We start from the raw sequence: 16,464 nt of genomic DNA, 5'->3' as shown, positions 1-16,464 counted from the left end.
AAATGTACGACACAATTTTAGGTGACCTCATCATAGGACCTTTTTTATCGATGATAATTTGACTAGGGATAAATATATGGATATGTTGGGGAATCGAATAATACCGTGCATAAATAGGGCAATTGGGGAGGATATCAATTTATTCGAAAACGAAATAGTTTTTCAGCAGGATGGTGCACCTCCTCAACATGCAGCTCCAGTGCGACAATTTTTGGATGATCGTTTTCCTAGTCGCTGGATTGGCAGAAGTCTTACAGAATTGCCACCAAGGTCTCCGTATCTCACTCCTGTAGTTTTCTTTCCATGGAGTCATTTGAAATCTGAAGTCTCCGTGTCTCACTCCTGTAGATTTCTTTCTATGGAGTCATTTGAAGTCTGAAGTGTATGAGATAGAATCAACATTAGAAGATTTGAGAGAGAATATCATGAGGCATGGCAGAGAAATAACCCCCAAAATTCTCGGGGCGGCAATGGAAGTTGGTGGAAACGTTTTTGAACATTTACTATAGAGAATGTGTTTTCTTCTCATTGTCCGGTCATCAGATTTCTATTTAAGAATTAATAAAAAATCAATTTTTCATGTTGACCTGTTTTTTATTTTTCCTGCAAATCATCGTTTCAAAAGTTATTCTGGGTGGCTCGTTTTAAATGGAATGCACTGTATATTTCACACAATATAAATTCACATTCACAGTTGTGCAAAAAAATGTTGTTTGCCTTTCATATAGAATTCGTATAGAATTCGTGTTTTCATAACACATTCGAGATAATTTTTGACCTCGACCTAAAAATGCTAAAATTTAACACTCTCATGTGCCATTGAAAAAACACATATTTTACGCACGTCATACAAAAATAACTAATTGTGGTCTACGCATGGACTGTTCTTTCCTTTCACCCAATTTGCATTAGTGAAAGGAATCACAGGAAACTACACTATTTTCATTAAATATTATACACTTTCCGGAAAATCTATGTAACAACACCGATGGTGCTTAAATATAGTGATAACAATCCATCTATATTGTTGACAATTCTATAAGTTTTTTTTTCATTGAACGTCAGTAATGTCTTGTTGTAAAATTCAAATATTTTTACGGCTTCTTTTATACAACCTCACTTCTCTTTTGTGGACGAAGACTTAATAAAGCTTCGAAATCTTGAATAGAAAAGAAGTAATAGTTTTCAACCAGTTCCAATTTTCCAATTTATACTGTTTTATAAAAAACATTGTAGAATAGAGTCATGTACCAGTAACTGATGAAGCAACCGTGTAGGGAAACGCGTCTGAAATAATATTTATTGTGAACATTCTATAATAATAATTAAACATGGATTGTGTTGTTTTACATTTCATCAAGTAACGGTCAGTGTATTCATAAGTAGAAATAAAGATCAACTGATAAAAAAAATCAAGTCAACTGAATAAAACACTAGAAAAAAAAGATTAACTACGGCAAATTACAATTTTTTTCGTCTGAAAACCTTCTGTCAATTTTGGAATATTGATTTATTTTTTCAAATATGTGATAGTATTTAGTGGCTATTGAGACCTATCTTGATTAGAACTTTTTTTACTTTCATGACATAAAAACTTAGAAATTCATGTTGCTGTCAACAATGTTTTTTACTTGTGATGCATTGTTTGGAACCTTTGGTGTAGTAATGAATATTACTGAAGTTTTTTCTCCACACCAAACCGTTATTTTAACTCTTCGACACGTGTTTCAATCACCAAGTGATCATCTTCAAGAGGTTGATTTTCCTCTTGAAGATGATCACTTGGTGATCGAAACACGTGTTGAGGTGTTAAAATAACGGTTTAGTGCGTGGATTTTTTTTCGTTGTTCCAATGTGTATATTAACTACTTTTTTATTTTTCACAGAGGGCGTAACAGTATTTCTTCAGATGTTGCTTGAGGTAGCTCCTACATCAACGATGCTTGAATGAAGATACTAAGGAAGAACATATTCAGCTGGAATGCTCAATTGATTAGTATTAGTATCCGTTGTATCATGGTTACAGATTTCATATCTCGATAAAAAATTTAGATATTTGAAGCCATCATTGACAGTTCGCAGAAAATATGTTTATTATTGAATTCAAGAAATTGTGAATGATGGCCTGAACCATTCCAAATTATATTTATTATATAACGACAATAAAATCTAAAAAGGTTGAACTCTCTATGTGGTCGACGTATCTCTGTTATAATAGTAACCATGATATATAATTTATTAGAAAAACTTTTGAAATGTTTGTGGTAAATATGATGCTGTTGCCATTCCTCACCCAGATCATTGTAAATTTTGATTATCATTTTCAAATCACGTTTATATTTTTTTATTATGTAGACTGAATGTGAGTTTTGAAATATAAACCCACCCAGGCAGACGCTTCTGGATCTCATCGAATTAAAATAATTTTTATTGATATAAGATTTTGAATTTGAATTTAATCATCATACTATGTCAAAAGCATGCATTTATTCAAAAATTCTGAAACTATGGATCTATAAAGTTTTAGATTTCGCTAATGTGACTCTCAGGAAAGGCAGGGGTAGCCAGAAATATACTGGATCAAATATTGTTGAAGTGTTTAAGGTGCTTCATCAGGTTCATTTTGAATAACTGTTGAACATTGAAATTGTTTTGAAACATGATTTATTGACACTCTGTCTGCATTTTGAACAAACATATCAGATTTTTTGTGGTTTTCAATGCTCTGTGTAGCTTATGTTTTTTCAAAGATTTCGATTTTTGTTAGACTTTTTCGACATGAATTTAATTGTTATCAAACCAAATGTTCCATCTATACCTCAGATTAATTGAAATAAAAATTTGAAGCTGATAGCTGTTTTTATTTCATACAAAGCCGAAAAATGAATTAAAAAAACTATAAAATTTCATAACATCCATATTATTGAAGATTATTGAGAAACATTACAAAACTATATCGATGTCATTTAATTTTGATCTAGTTTTCTCTCAACTACTGTGTCCACATGGAAATTGAATCAACTGCCATGGGAATACTGAACTAGACGCCTTCCTGAAACACATCAACAGACCTTACATCCAGTGACGGCTCGTGCATTGGAGAACAGGGGCTAAAGTCATATAGACTATATACACACTGAAAAGTCCGCCGGAGGCGCGAAATTTTTTATGTTGTTACACGCTTTGCTTAATACTAAAGTTAGGGCATGGGCATGACAATGCGTAAAAAGTGCATGTGGAGCTATGGACTTTATTTTAGTTTGTTTTAGGTTTGCGCAATTAATTTTTGCCGAAAATTATAGGTGTACACGTACGAATTAAAAAATTGAACAAATCGTCAGCTGTTTGCCCGGATGAAACATCATGAAAACCCATAAAACGTTCTACCACATTACCATCTTTGACATATCTAAAAACGATTGAAAGTTGTGATGTACAGGTGATATCGGTAGTTTCATCAATTTCCCATGCAAAAAAAGAAACACTTTCAATCTCCTCGTTTATATTTTCCTCAATAATGTATGCCACACTGTCTATAGTAAGCTCATTTTGGATGGTTTTTGAGGTGCCCGAAAAAACACTATCGCCTAGAAAAGTGCCAGATTGTGAATCATATTTGCCCCATAATACGAGGTGAATTTTTTAATTCGGAGTATCCTATTTTAGACCACGTTTGGTATTCCATTTGTACGGAAAATAAAACACAGGGCAAACAAAAAGTTTTTTCTGAAGCCGGTTAACCAATCGCATTTATCGTACCAACTAATATTAAATCCTCGACTTTGTCGATTATCTACTGATTTAATTGAAATCAAATTTGGTTGAGGCCTTACCAGAGTTTTAATAATGTAAACTTTATCATCATAAGATGAAGACCTAAAATTATTTGTCAGCAACCAATCGACTATATCGTCAGATTTTTTCATTTCGTCCAACTTATCCATAATAAATGAAAAAAAAAATTACTGAAAAGTGAAAACCTGAAAACATCTTGAAATTGAAAGAAAACACTTTAAAAACACATTAAAAATATTACAAAAAAGCACTGCTATAATATAAAACTACCTGTTTTATACACAAATAACAAATATTATCAAGAAACACTAAAACGATTTACCGAAATATTTTTCAGTCCCGGACCGTCACGGCATCCCGTCTGAATAATAAAATATAAAACAAACGCAGTCATACACTAACTGAGACCAACTGGAGACTAGCCTCCTCTGACGCAATAATTTCTGCAACTGAAATTACAAATCGGGACGTATGTCGCTGGTTGGATCGGTCTCGTGGAGCCTGTGGTTTTTAAAACGGTCGGAGGCTTGGCTCCCTTGCAACGTATGGCATTTATTATTTCGGGTTGATGGTTTATTTGTTAATCGTTCATGGGCGGTGCGTTTGAGTTTTGTTGATGCAGGATACAAAATTACAGTATTGAGAGCCCTTGCAGATAGGGTTAAAACTGATAAGTCTATTCGAACTTTATTTAAAGTTAGATGCGAAGAGTTGGACTCGATAAAAGACGAGTTCACAAAACAGCATAATTGTATTATCAGTACATTGCTTACACTTCCAGATGAAGATGCCGCTCCAGAGGACGCGGTAAAAGAAGCGTTTCTTGCAGAGTTTTACGCTGTAAAGGCTGTTTATATGGAATTCATTGATGACGTGATTAATACCACACAGGCACCTGTTTCATTTCTTCAAACGAGTACGAATTATTCTAAAGTTAAGCTTCCAAAAATAGAACTTAAAAAATTTTACGGTGAATATAAGAATTTTCCATCCTTTATCGATCATTTCAACTCAGTTATTCACAATAATGATACCTTATCGAATGTGGACAAATTCGATTATTTGATTTCTGCTTTGCAAGGTCCGGCCTCAGGAATTGTAAGGACATTGAAAGTAACAGATGAAAATTATGAAATTGCATACAATGCATTGAATAAACGTTATTCGAATCGGAGATTGTGCGCCCAAGATCTTTGGTATGAGATTGATGGAACTTCAAGAGTGAATGGTGATTGTTCTTCTTCAATCCGAAAATTATTAGATACATTCGAAGAAAATATAGCTTCTCTCAAATCTATGAATTTTCCCACAGATGAATGGGATTTTATGTTGGTTATGATGCTTTTGAAACGTTTAGACGATAATACAGTCACCATGTTTGAAATGAAACATTGTTCATCCGAAGTTCCAACATTTTCAGTTTTAGTTGAATTTTTGAATGACCGCTGTGTTACTCTTGATACTTTGAAAATTTCTCGTACTCAATCGAAAAAAGCTATTGGCATATCCAATACTAGAACATACAATTCTCCAGCTCGAATAACGTCTTTATTTGCGAATAAATCTCCTGCATCAAATTGTTTATTCTGTCAGGAGAGTCATTCACTTTATACATGCCCAGCTTTCGCGAATAAACTACCTTCTGAGCGTTATAACTTTTGTAAAAACAAACATCTATGCTTCAATTGTTTGAGTAGATCACATGATTTGAATAAATGCCGATCGACTGCTTGTTGTAAAAAATGTTCTTCGCGTAGTCATCATACTCTTCTACATTTCGATAAAAATCCTGCTGTGGGGGGAAGTGGTGCTACTTCATCCACAACTACTTCTGTGGAAATTATGAATGCCAATCAAGATAATTCTCCTCATCTTACCGCTACTAGTATTCTCGCTGCTTCGAATGTTACTGCCAAATCTCATAATGTTTTATTGGCAACCGCTCTTATTGATATTTCCGACAATTCAGGAAACTATCAAACCTTTCGCTGTTTAATTGATAGTGGAAGTATGAGTTCGTTTATCACGAAACGAGTTGTAATGCAATTGGGATTGCCAAAAAAAGCCTTTTCTATTGAAATCAAAGCGTTGGGTTCGATGAAATCCTCGACTTCTGAAGGACAAGTTTCTCTTTCGTTCAAGCCCTCATTTAAAAATGAACCGATATTCCACACTGATGCTATTATTCTTGATAAAATATGTGACAATCTTCCCAATTTCCGCATTGAATACAAATCATGGAATCATATTTTGAATTTGCAACTTGCTGATCCTAAATTTTATTGTCCAGGGAATATTGATATTCTTCTCGGGGCAGACGTCTTCTCTCAGATCATATTGAATGGAAAAATATCTGGGAAGTGTGATGAACCATATGCTCTGAATACAGTTTTAGGTTATATTTTAATAGGAAAGACCAATAACCACCCGCCTGCCATAACTTCTTCTTTTTTTTGTGAGGCTTATGCGCCTAACAATGTAGAAAAAATTCTCAAATCTTTTTGGAAAGTAGAGTCTGTTCCTGATACCCCACACAATACCTCTGATGATATTGCTTGCGAAAAAAGTTTTGTCGACAACGTAACTCGAGATGAAACCGGTCGATATATAGTTGCATTGCCCTTGAAGAATGAAACGGTCCAATACCAAGGTATTCGTGACCTTGCTGTCACTAGGTTTTTATCATTAGAACGCCGCTTAATCAAAAACTCGGAGTTATACCAGCAATATTCTGCGTTTATGAAAGAATATTTAGACCTTAATCATATGGAGCTGATCTCTAGTATGGACATTCCATCCACATGTTATTACATTCCACACCATTGTGTTTTGAAACCCGATAGCACGACTACAAAATTGCGAGTGGTATTCAATGCTTCAGCAAAGTCTTCGAATCAAATATCGCTCAATGATAATTTATACACTGGTCGAAAATTGCAACAAAATCTTTTCAATATTATCGTCAATTTCCGCATTCATCCTTACGTATTGTGTATGGATGTGACAAAAATGTATAGAATGATTCTTGTTAATCCTTCTCATCGAGATTTTCAAAGAATCATTTGGAGATTTGATCCCAAATTACCGCTACAAGATTATCGTCTTCGTACTGTAACTTACGGTATGAACTGCTCGCCCTTTCTTGCGCTCAGAACACTTGAACAATTAGTTAAAGATGAAGGTGGTACTTTTCCGCTCGCTTCACTCGCACTCAGTTCCACCTGCTATATTGACGACTTCGTGATGTCTATTCCTACCTTTGAAAAGGCTCACCAACTCAAAACTGAAATTATTACCTTATTACGAAGAGGAGGCTTCGAACTTCGAAAGTGGTCTAGCAATGACCTTTCTTTGCTCTCTGATTTGCCTCCCTCTTATTTGTCCAACGAACCGCACACGTTTTCTGAAGATATCGATTCTTGTCTGAAAATTTTGGGATTGCGTTGGAATCCTTCTGCTGATTGTTTTTCTTTTATTGTCTCTGCAATTCCAAATCGTCCTTGTACTAAACGAACAATTTTATCCGAATTAGCTCGCATATATGATCCCTTAGGATTCATTTCTCCAGTTACATTTTTTTGCAAACATCTCATTCAACAACTATGGTTGTCCGGTATTGGTTGGGATGATATTCCCAATAATGAAATTATTCGTATCTGGAATCAGTATCAAACTGATCTACCCGTTTTATCCAGTCTCAAAATTCCGCGGATGTTCACAAACTCCCAAGCAATCGCTTATGAAATTCACGGATTTAGCGATGCATCTGAGAAAGGATATGCTTGTGTTATTTATCTGCGTTCTTTTGATGCCAATGGACTGAATCATGTTAGCTTCGTATGTGGAAAGTCCAAAGTTGCACCAACTAAGAAAATTACTATTCCGCGTTTGGAGTTATGTGCAGCCGTTTTATTAACGAAGCTAATTTCATCAATCATTTATCTTATTACACCCCAATTAAATCTGAAACGTGTTTACTGTTGGTCCGACTCCCAAATAGTGTTATATTGGATTAAGGGTCATCCACACCGTTGGAAGACATTTGTATCAAATCGTGTGACATTCATCAGGGAGAAAGTCGCTCCTGAACATTGGTATTACGTAGATACCACCAATAATCCGGCGGATGCTGCTTCCAGAGGTTTGTTACCCCGTCAGATGATATCACATTCTATGTGGTTCACCGGTCCGCCTTTCCTTAAAAAACAAGATGAATGGCCTAATTCGCCTTCTCTGCCCCCTGCACCCCCGGTGGAGGAGGAAAAATCAATTCCAGTATTTTTAACCTCTAGTAATGACCATGTCATTGATATTTTATTAGAAACGCATTCTTGTTTCAGATCACTACAAAATGTTCTAGTTTACTTGCTACGTTTCATCAACAATTCGAAAAAACCTTCTCAAAAATTCTTAGGCTCAATTGTGCCATGCGAGCGCCACAACGCTCTTGTTAGACTTGTTCGACATGTCCAAAGTATCCATTTTTCTGTAGAAATCGAAAGTAAACGTTTTTCTAAACCTTTGAGAAAACTTCAAGTTTTTTTGGATTCTGAGGGAATTTTACGTGTTGGAGGTCGTCTGAAACATGCCTCCCTCTCCCATTCTGCCAAATATCCTATGTTGCTTCCACGTTCAAGTCGTTTGACTATACTTTTGATCAAATATTTTCATGAGAAGTTTTTTCATGCAGGTTTTCGCACGACTCATTTCCTTCTGTCGCAACAATTTTGGATTTTATCTCCAAAAAGAGCTATCAATTCAGTTCTCTCTCAATGTATTCCATGCTGGAAACAGAATCCTAAGACTTTTCAACCCCTCATGGGGAATTTGCCTATTTCTCGAGTTTCTCAAGTTAAACCATTTTCTCACTCAGGTGTCGATTATGGGGGACCCTTTTCGATAACTCTCAGTCGCCATCGTGGTGTGAAAACAATAAAAGCATATTTATGCATTTTTGTTTGTTTCGCTACCAAGGCGGTTCATCTTGAACTTGCCAGCGATCTCTCTACTGACAGTTTTTTAGCAGCTTTGCAAAGGTTTATTGCACGTCGTGGACGTGTATCCCATATTTATAGCGACTGTGGCACCAATTTCTTAGGTGCCCAGCGTCAATTACTCCGTTTGCTCGAATCTTCAGCTTCTCACGAGAATATTGTTTTTCATCCTACTCCGGCAAGTGCACCTCATTTCAATGGGTTATGCGAAGCCGGAGTAAAGAGCGTTAAATCACATTTGGCTCGTGTTATCGGCCAACAAATCCTCACCTACGAAGAATTTTATACCGTGTTAACATTAATTGAATCCATCTTGAATTCGCGACCCTTAACGCCCATGAGCGCCGATGTTGATGATCTCAACACTCTCACTCCCGGCCATTTTTTAACTATGGAACCTGTCTCCAGTCTACCGCTACCTGATTATTCTGATGTACCCCTAAATCGTTTAACGAGATGGCAACTATTACAACGCCTACATCGGGATTTCTGGCATAGGTGGCATAAAGAATATTTGCACACTTTGCAGCAAAGAGGTAGGTGGTTGAATGGCGGTACTTCCCCTCGCATCGGTACTCTTGTACTTATCAAAACTGATAACCTTCCCCCATGCAAGTGGTCGCTCGGTCGTATCTCCAAATTGCATTTTGGTGATGATCAAGTCGCGAGGGTAGCAACAATTAAAACAACGCATGGTACCTTGAAGCGCCCCCTGGTCAAGTTGTGTCCACTTCCACTTGAATAGTACACGACTTTTCACTTTTCTTTTCAGCATTTTTGTTTTATTTGATGTTTTGAATATTTATTATTAATTTTATTCAGTTATATATTAGAAAATGCCTTATGCATTTTGCGGGCCAGTAAATGTTGCGGAACGGCTAACATATTCATTTTTATTTTCTTAATTTTGCCTCACCCTGTACCCTCAAAACGACTTCATTATGATTGCGCCCTCTGTGGTGTGTTGGAGCGATGAAAAGGGACGAATATTGTAGTTGTATTGTTTTTCTATGTGGTTGATTGTCCGCCATTCTCGACTGCCCAGTTCAACTGTGAATATTCGTTTTTTTTTTTGCTGATAATATTTATGTTTATCACACCGCATAATATCGTGCTTCTTGATACACGGATTAGCTTCGACCACAAGAACTGGTACCAATCTCAGGACTCTGATGAGACAGCCGCAATCCACTCAAGGTAAGTCGTCTTTGAGGGATTTAATTTAACATTTTGTTAAGTATCATAACGGTATACAGTCCCTACTGTTCCTATTACCGTTCCGTTACAGGGAGGTTAGTTGCATGGAGTCGTAAACTCGACATCCATTTCCTCTGTAGACTCGCTCCTGAACTAAATTCACATGGAGGTCCGTTGGAGTCGTAAACTCGACATCCATCTCCTCTGTAGACTCGTTCCTGAACTAAATTCACAGGGAGGTCCGTTGGAGTCGTACACTCGACATCCATCTCCTCTGTAGACTCGCTCCTGAACTAAATTTACAGGAAGGTCAGTTGGAATCGTAAACTCGACATCCATCTCCTCTGTGGACTCGCCCCCGAACTAAATTTACAGGGAGGTCCGTTGGAATCGTAAACTCGACATCCATCTCCTCTGTAGACTTGCTCCTGAACTAAATTTATAGGGAGGTCCGTTGGAATCGTAAACTCGGCATCCATCTCCACTGTAGACTCGCTCCTGAATCAAATTTATAGGGAGGTCAGTTGTAGTCGTAAACACGACATCCATCTCCTCTGTAGACTCGCTCCTGAACTAAATTTACAGGGAGGTCCGTTGGAATCGTAAACTCGACATCCATCTCCACTGTAGACTCGCTCCTGAATCAAATTTATAGGGAGGTCAGTTGGAGTCGTAAACACGACATCCATCTCCTCTGTAGACTCGCTCCTGATCTAAGTTTACAGGATGGTCAATTGGAGTCCTAAGCTTGACATCCATCTCCTCTATAGACTCAGCGTCAGAAAGAATTTTCTGACGCTTACTCTGTCTGTGAAAGTCCCACGAGTAGCTAGGGAAAGAAGGTCAATCACGGCAGAGCGCCACATTACCCTGACAAGGCGATGCTACGACGAGAGGGCGCCCGGTATCTCGAAGGTTCCGTCAGCGTTGCCACATCTAGTAGATTTCTACTTTTTTGGTAGATTTGCACCCTTTTTCAGAAAATTTTAGTAGGCACATTTTCTTCAGTAGATTTTGGTAGATTTTAATACATAACTTTCAATAATGTGAAAATGCCATTAACAATATAATTACTATAAAAAATAATTGAATCCAGCATTTACTTTAATTTCTATGTTGGTAGACGTGTAACTAATTTGATATTTTTATTCATTTGGATGCTTCGCCTGCGTTTTTGTCGGTGATTCCCCCTCATGCTTTATAGTTTCACCGTTGTATTTCCCCGACAAGTGACAACTGTGTAAAATTGCTTTTTTCGTGAAAGTGAAAATTATGAAGCGAGCTTATGAGCAATCCTATCGGACAGAATGGGAACAGAACCCATTATTTTCTACTTGGCTGTGTAAAGCACAGGATGGATGTAGTGCCTATTGCAAAGCATGCAATGTTAGAATTTTATCCAGGATGGCTTCTCTAAAAGAACATAATTCTTCCGCGAAACATAAGAAGAATATGATTGGATTTACTGGAAGCTCTAAGGTTTGTCTGTTTTTATTTATGTCTAATTAAAATATGTAGTAGCAAGAATAATGTTTTATTTTTTAGATTGATAAATTATTGAAAACTAGCTCAGTTTCGGATGGAATGAAAAAAGCAGAAATTAAAATAGTGTCTGTGCTTGTGGAGCATAATGTACCATTTCATGTGATGGATCATCTAAGCGATGTCATCAAAGATGCTTTTCCTGACTCAGAGATTGCAAGAAAATTTTCCTGTAAAAGAACAAAATCATCTGCAATAGCCTATAATGTTTTAGGAGGACACTTTGAAGAAAAATTAATACAAGATTTGAAGTCGGGACTTTCAACTTTTTCAGTAATCATTGATGAGAGTACCGACGTAAGTACAAAAAAGGTTCTTGCCATCGCAATTAAGTTTTATTCAGAGAGAAATGCCTGTGTGAAGACCAGATTTTTGTGTACAGTAGATATACAAGGACTGGAGAGTCTGCCCTAGACCTTTTTAATGCACTTAACAGTGCCTTAGAAGAAAAAGGACTTAACATGAAAAATCAACTATTGGGTTTTGCAGCTGACACCACAAATGTCATGTTTGGAGATAACAATGGCATTGTTGCTAAAATACGTGAAATAAATCCCAACTGCATATTTGTTAAATGCGTTTGCCATTCGGTAGCATTAGCTGTAAGCCATGCTTGTAAAGTTCTTCCACGATCATTAGAACAGCTTGTTAAAGATGTCTATAATTACTTTTCCCAGAGTAGCAAGCGCCAAAGAGAATTTCAAGAATTTCAAGAATTTACTGCTTCAGAAAAACATAAAATTTTAAGACACTATGACATAAGGTGGCTATCTTTACACAATTGTGTAAATAGAATTCTAGAGCAATGGATACCCTTGAAACTGTTTTTCCAAGGGCAATACTTGACAGACAAACAGCAAAATGTTTCTTGTGAGTTTTTATATAATTCATTTAATGATAATTTAATTTTACTCTATTTCTATTTTCTTGATTTTGTTTTACCTATAGTTAATAAATTTAACATCATTTTTCAAGGAGACTATCCAGTTACTCACACATTTTTTTAAGACATGTCGAGTTTCTTTAGGTCAATTTTAAGTTGCTTTATGAAAAGTACTTATGTTAAGGCTACTAATCTCTCTGATTTGGATCCTGATGCCTCAATGCACTACTTACCTCTTAACGAGATGTACTTAGGAGTGAATGTTGCAAAAAATCTGTATAAAATACAGGGAAATCAAACAATTGCTCATGACTTTTTTAAACGATGTCAGCTTTTTTTTATTAATTTGAGTAATCAATTAAAATCTAGATTGCCCTTAGATAAAGAATTGTTTAAAGAACTACAATTTTTAGATCCTCAGGTAGTTGTATACCAAGAGTTTTCTAGTCTCATAAATCTTCTTTCAAAGTTTCCGAATATAGTACCAGAAGAAGTTATTCAAGACATTGATAATGAATACAGGGAAATGAAACTAGATTTAGATGTATCTAACTTGCTTTCTAGCGGTAGCAGCAATATAAATAATTCCTTCAATGTTGAAGAATTTTGGCATAAAATAAGCTGTTTAAAGGACAACAATAATAAACTTAAATACGAAAATATTTCCAAATTCGCAAAACAAATGCTTTCTTTGCCTGTGTCGAATGTAAAATGTGAAAGGATTTTCTCCGAATTCAATCGAATCAAAACCGACGATCGAAACAAATTTCATAACAAAAACGTTTCTGCGTTAATTCATGCCAAAGAGGGTCTGAGAGATGTTGGGTCTTGCCCAAATTTTCAACCCGATGTAAGAATGATAAAGTTAATGGACGATAAAACTTTATATAAAAATCTGAAGTATAAAGATGACGAAATTTAATTCTTTTATTTCTGGTTTTAAGAACAAAATGTTTGTTTAAAAAATAAGATGAGAGTCAGTTCCGTTTTCTTTGTTGTGCTCGTTTTGAAATTTATATGTTTAGGTTTAGTCAATAAATAAATAAATAATTAAACCAATTAACCATTTCATTAATCCCCAACCTCCAAATCCGTTCTTATTTTAAGCTTTTTTTGAAAAGTAGATTTTTGGTATTTTTGAAAAAATATTTAGTAGATTTTAGTAGATTCAAGCAAAAATAAAAGTAGATTCGCCAAAATAAATGTGGCAACGCTGGGTTCCGTAGAGGCAGCTGATAAGCTCAGTGTCATCCATCCTCTCGGCATGGATACACACACCTTAGGATTAAGCCATCGTTGGGATGCCAGTCAGTTAGGGAATAACAGAACCACAAGTGATTCTGTCATTTCCGTATCCAGCGGGGCGGAAGCAGGCATCCGATGGCCGGTTTGCTCAACCCCCACATCCCAAGCCAATGCGCTCGCCGAAAACAGCATGCACAGTGGTTCAGGCAGTAAAAGATGAACAAGGACAGCCAACCCGCCATCAAAACAGTTAACTCTACTTCGTATATATCAGTTCCGAAATATTGGACAGGTTTTAAATGTTGATCAGCTGCTGAGACTGTACTATTCTCAGGTTTATTCCATGCTGAGATATGGAGTGTGCAATGTAAATTGTGTTTGTCTGTTTTCGAGAAAATAAGTAGGATACAAGACTGAAAAACAATGTTTTTGTACCATTTGCAAAAATCAAATTAGCTTTTGATTCACCCGATCAGATAATACCACGTGCCTATAATTTGCTGCTACATATTATAAAACAATCCAGAACCATGAATATCTTCAAAAGAGTTCTTGAGGAATTTCTAGTCTCCGATCTCTTTTTTGACGATTCCTATACAAATTTTATCTTTGTCAAAAAGGAAAATAAAGAATTATTCATTTATCTATTTATAAATAAAATGCAAATCATGAAATTCCCCTGATTTTTTTCAATTGATACTTGAGACGGTAATCTGGTTTGTCTTGTGGCATGGTTGTGAATATGTCCAATTCAAATGAAATTTTGATTTCTTTGTATAATTTTCAACAGACTGAATAAAGCAGCTAATTTTGAGTTCAATGTTCCAAATATGATGAAATATAAATGCTTCTAATTATTTTGTTTTGTAAGGTTTCCAGAGGTTTGATTATAGATATACTTGCTGTTCCCCAAACAAAAATAAGATAGTCAAATGCGAGTAAATGAGATTGAAATATATATATATATATATATATATATATATATATATATATATATATATATATATATATATATATATATATATATATATATATATATATTTATATATATATATATATAAATCAAAAAAGGGAAAATTTGTCGACAGAACACTCAAAAAATGGAGGCAAACCGCGGACACATGTTTCTGGCTATTGGCCTCATCAGCGCGGTGCAGCCAATTGCAAGGATGGATAACAACTGGTTACCAAAAATGAAAAACTTCACATATGCACGGTGTCACCAACAGGAGATAACCGAAGATAACTCGAAGATTCTCACGGATAAAGTATGATGAGCTGTTTTCTCGGGTTTCGCTCCGTGTTCTGTGTATTTTCTCCCCATAAGGATTATTTTCACAACGTTTCGTCAAAGTCTCATTTGCCATCTTCTGGTGATGTCTGGTTTTTTCAACTAAACTGATTAGTTCGAACTCTGGTAGTCGAGCAAACACAGGTAGTGGCAGCAACGCAGGTAAAGGGAAACATCCATCCCTATAAATTGAGACACAGAGTTCGAACTAATCAGTCTACAAATCCTTTTTGTAGAATTTAATATTGAAATATATATATATATATATATATATATATATATATATATATATATATATATATACAATAAAATGGATTGACAGGGTCTCTGCTCTATTTTGCCAAGCTTTCGTTTCTATTGGGAAGCTTCTTCAGGGCCTTTAATTTAATGAGTTGTGAATTTTTTCGCCAGTGAATAACATTACAATTCATACTTACAGTAAAAATGAGTGAAAAACAATTGATTGAACATATAAATTGACGAAAAAGTTAAACATGTATAGGATTTTTTTTGTGGGTTTGACAAGTGTCATACGTTCACATAAATGTCATTTCTCAATGGGTATGATGATTTTATAATTTTTAGCTCTAAAGAAATAGTTATTAATTGATATAATTTTTATTATTATTATGTTTCTGATGTAGTTTCAGTAAGTTACTGTATATGCTGCTGAGATTACCAATGTCAGTTTACTTATTCATACAATCAGACGACTTATTAATTTCAACCATTTCAAGAAAAAGGCGTTTGGAAATATTTTTTTCTGTATGTAAAACTTTGATATATATGTATATATATATATATATATATATATATATATATATATATATATATATATAGAATAGTAGTTTTTCGGGGATTCGGTCTGATTAGAATAAATATTTACTCTTTTTAGCTGCCCGAGCTTTCGCTAATGTTTATTAGCTAATAAACATTAGCGAAAGCTCGGGCAGTAAATATTTATTCTAATCAGACCGAATCCCCGAAAAACTACTATTCTATACATACATACGGTCGTTACACTATCAATTATATATATATATATATATATATATATATATATATATATATATATATATATATATATATATATATATATATATATATATATATATATATATATATATATATATGAATAGATGAATAGATTAGTACTTTTTGATCATTCCCATATTGATTTCAATTTAAGAACCACCGGTATACAGCTGTTTCAGCCTATTGGGCATCGTCAGTACCGGGCAGGCGGTCCTCGATTGAAGACAAAATGACGTTAACCATCTTGACTTTATTCAGGTTGGAGCCTGGCCCCCTTCCCCTTTTAACTGAAGTTTGTCAGAGAGACAAATGGGTCACAACTGATGTTTGATGGTGGCATGGAAGTCCTTAGACATCCATACCGCCCTTCGCGTTATACCCCTACCTGGCTGGGGTGAGATAGATGAAGATATTATTCATCTGTTAACGGAGGACATAGGGGCCTCATACGACAGAGTGTCGGGGCCTTCTATATCGGGAGG

At 35.4% G+C, this 16,464-nt stretch overlaps 1 protein-coding gene across 2 annotated transcripts in view; it reads left to right on the top strand.

Annotated features, from left to right (window-relative positions):
* The window catches only part of sbm (L-type amino acid transporter sobremesa), a 142,363-nt gene extending 139,512 nt beyond the window's left edge, over positions 1-2,851 (top strand). For both annotated transcript variants that reach the window (XM_074182483.1, XM_074182485.1), the window contains exon 10: positions 1,887-2,851. In XM_074182483.1, the coding sequence (XP_074038584.1) occupies positions 1,887-1,951 (65 nt within the window). In that variant the 3' untranslated portion in view covers positions 1,952-2,851. The remainder of the gene's footprint in view (positions 1-1,886) is intronic.
* Positions 2,852-16,464: the final 13,613 nt, after the last annotated feature.

Source organism: Leptinotarsa decemlineata, unplaced genomic scaffold, assembly GCF_025532065.1.
Source record: "Leptinotarsa decemlineata unplaced genomic scaffold, Ldec_3_MD MMD2_tig00026328_RagTag_RagTag, whole genome shotgun sequence".
Classification (NCBI taxonomy): domain Eukaryota; kingdom Metazoa; phylum Arthropoda; class Insecta; order Coleoptera; family Chrysomelidae; genus Leptinotarsa; species Leptinotarsa decemlineata.
The sequence above is the reverse complement of the archived record's forward strand: the minus strand, read 5'-3'. Positions and strand labels throughout refer to the sequence as shown.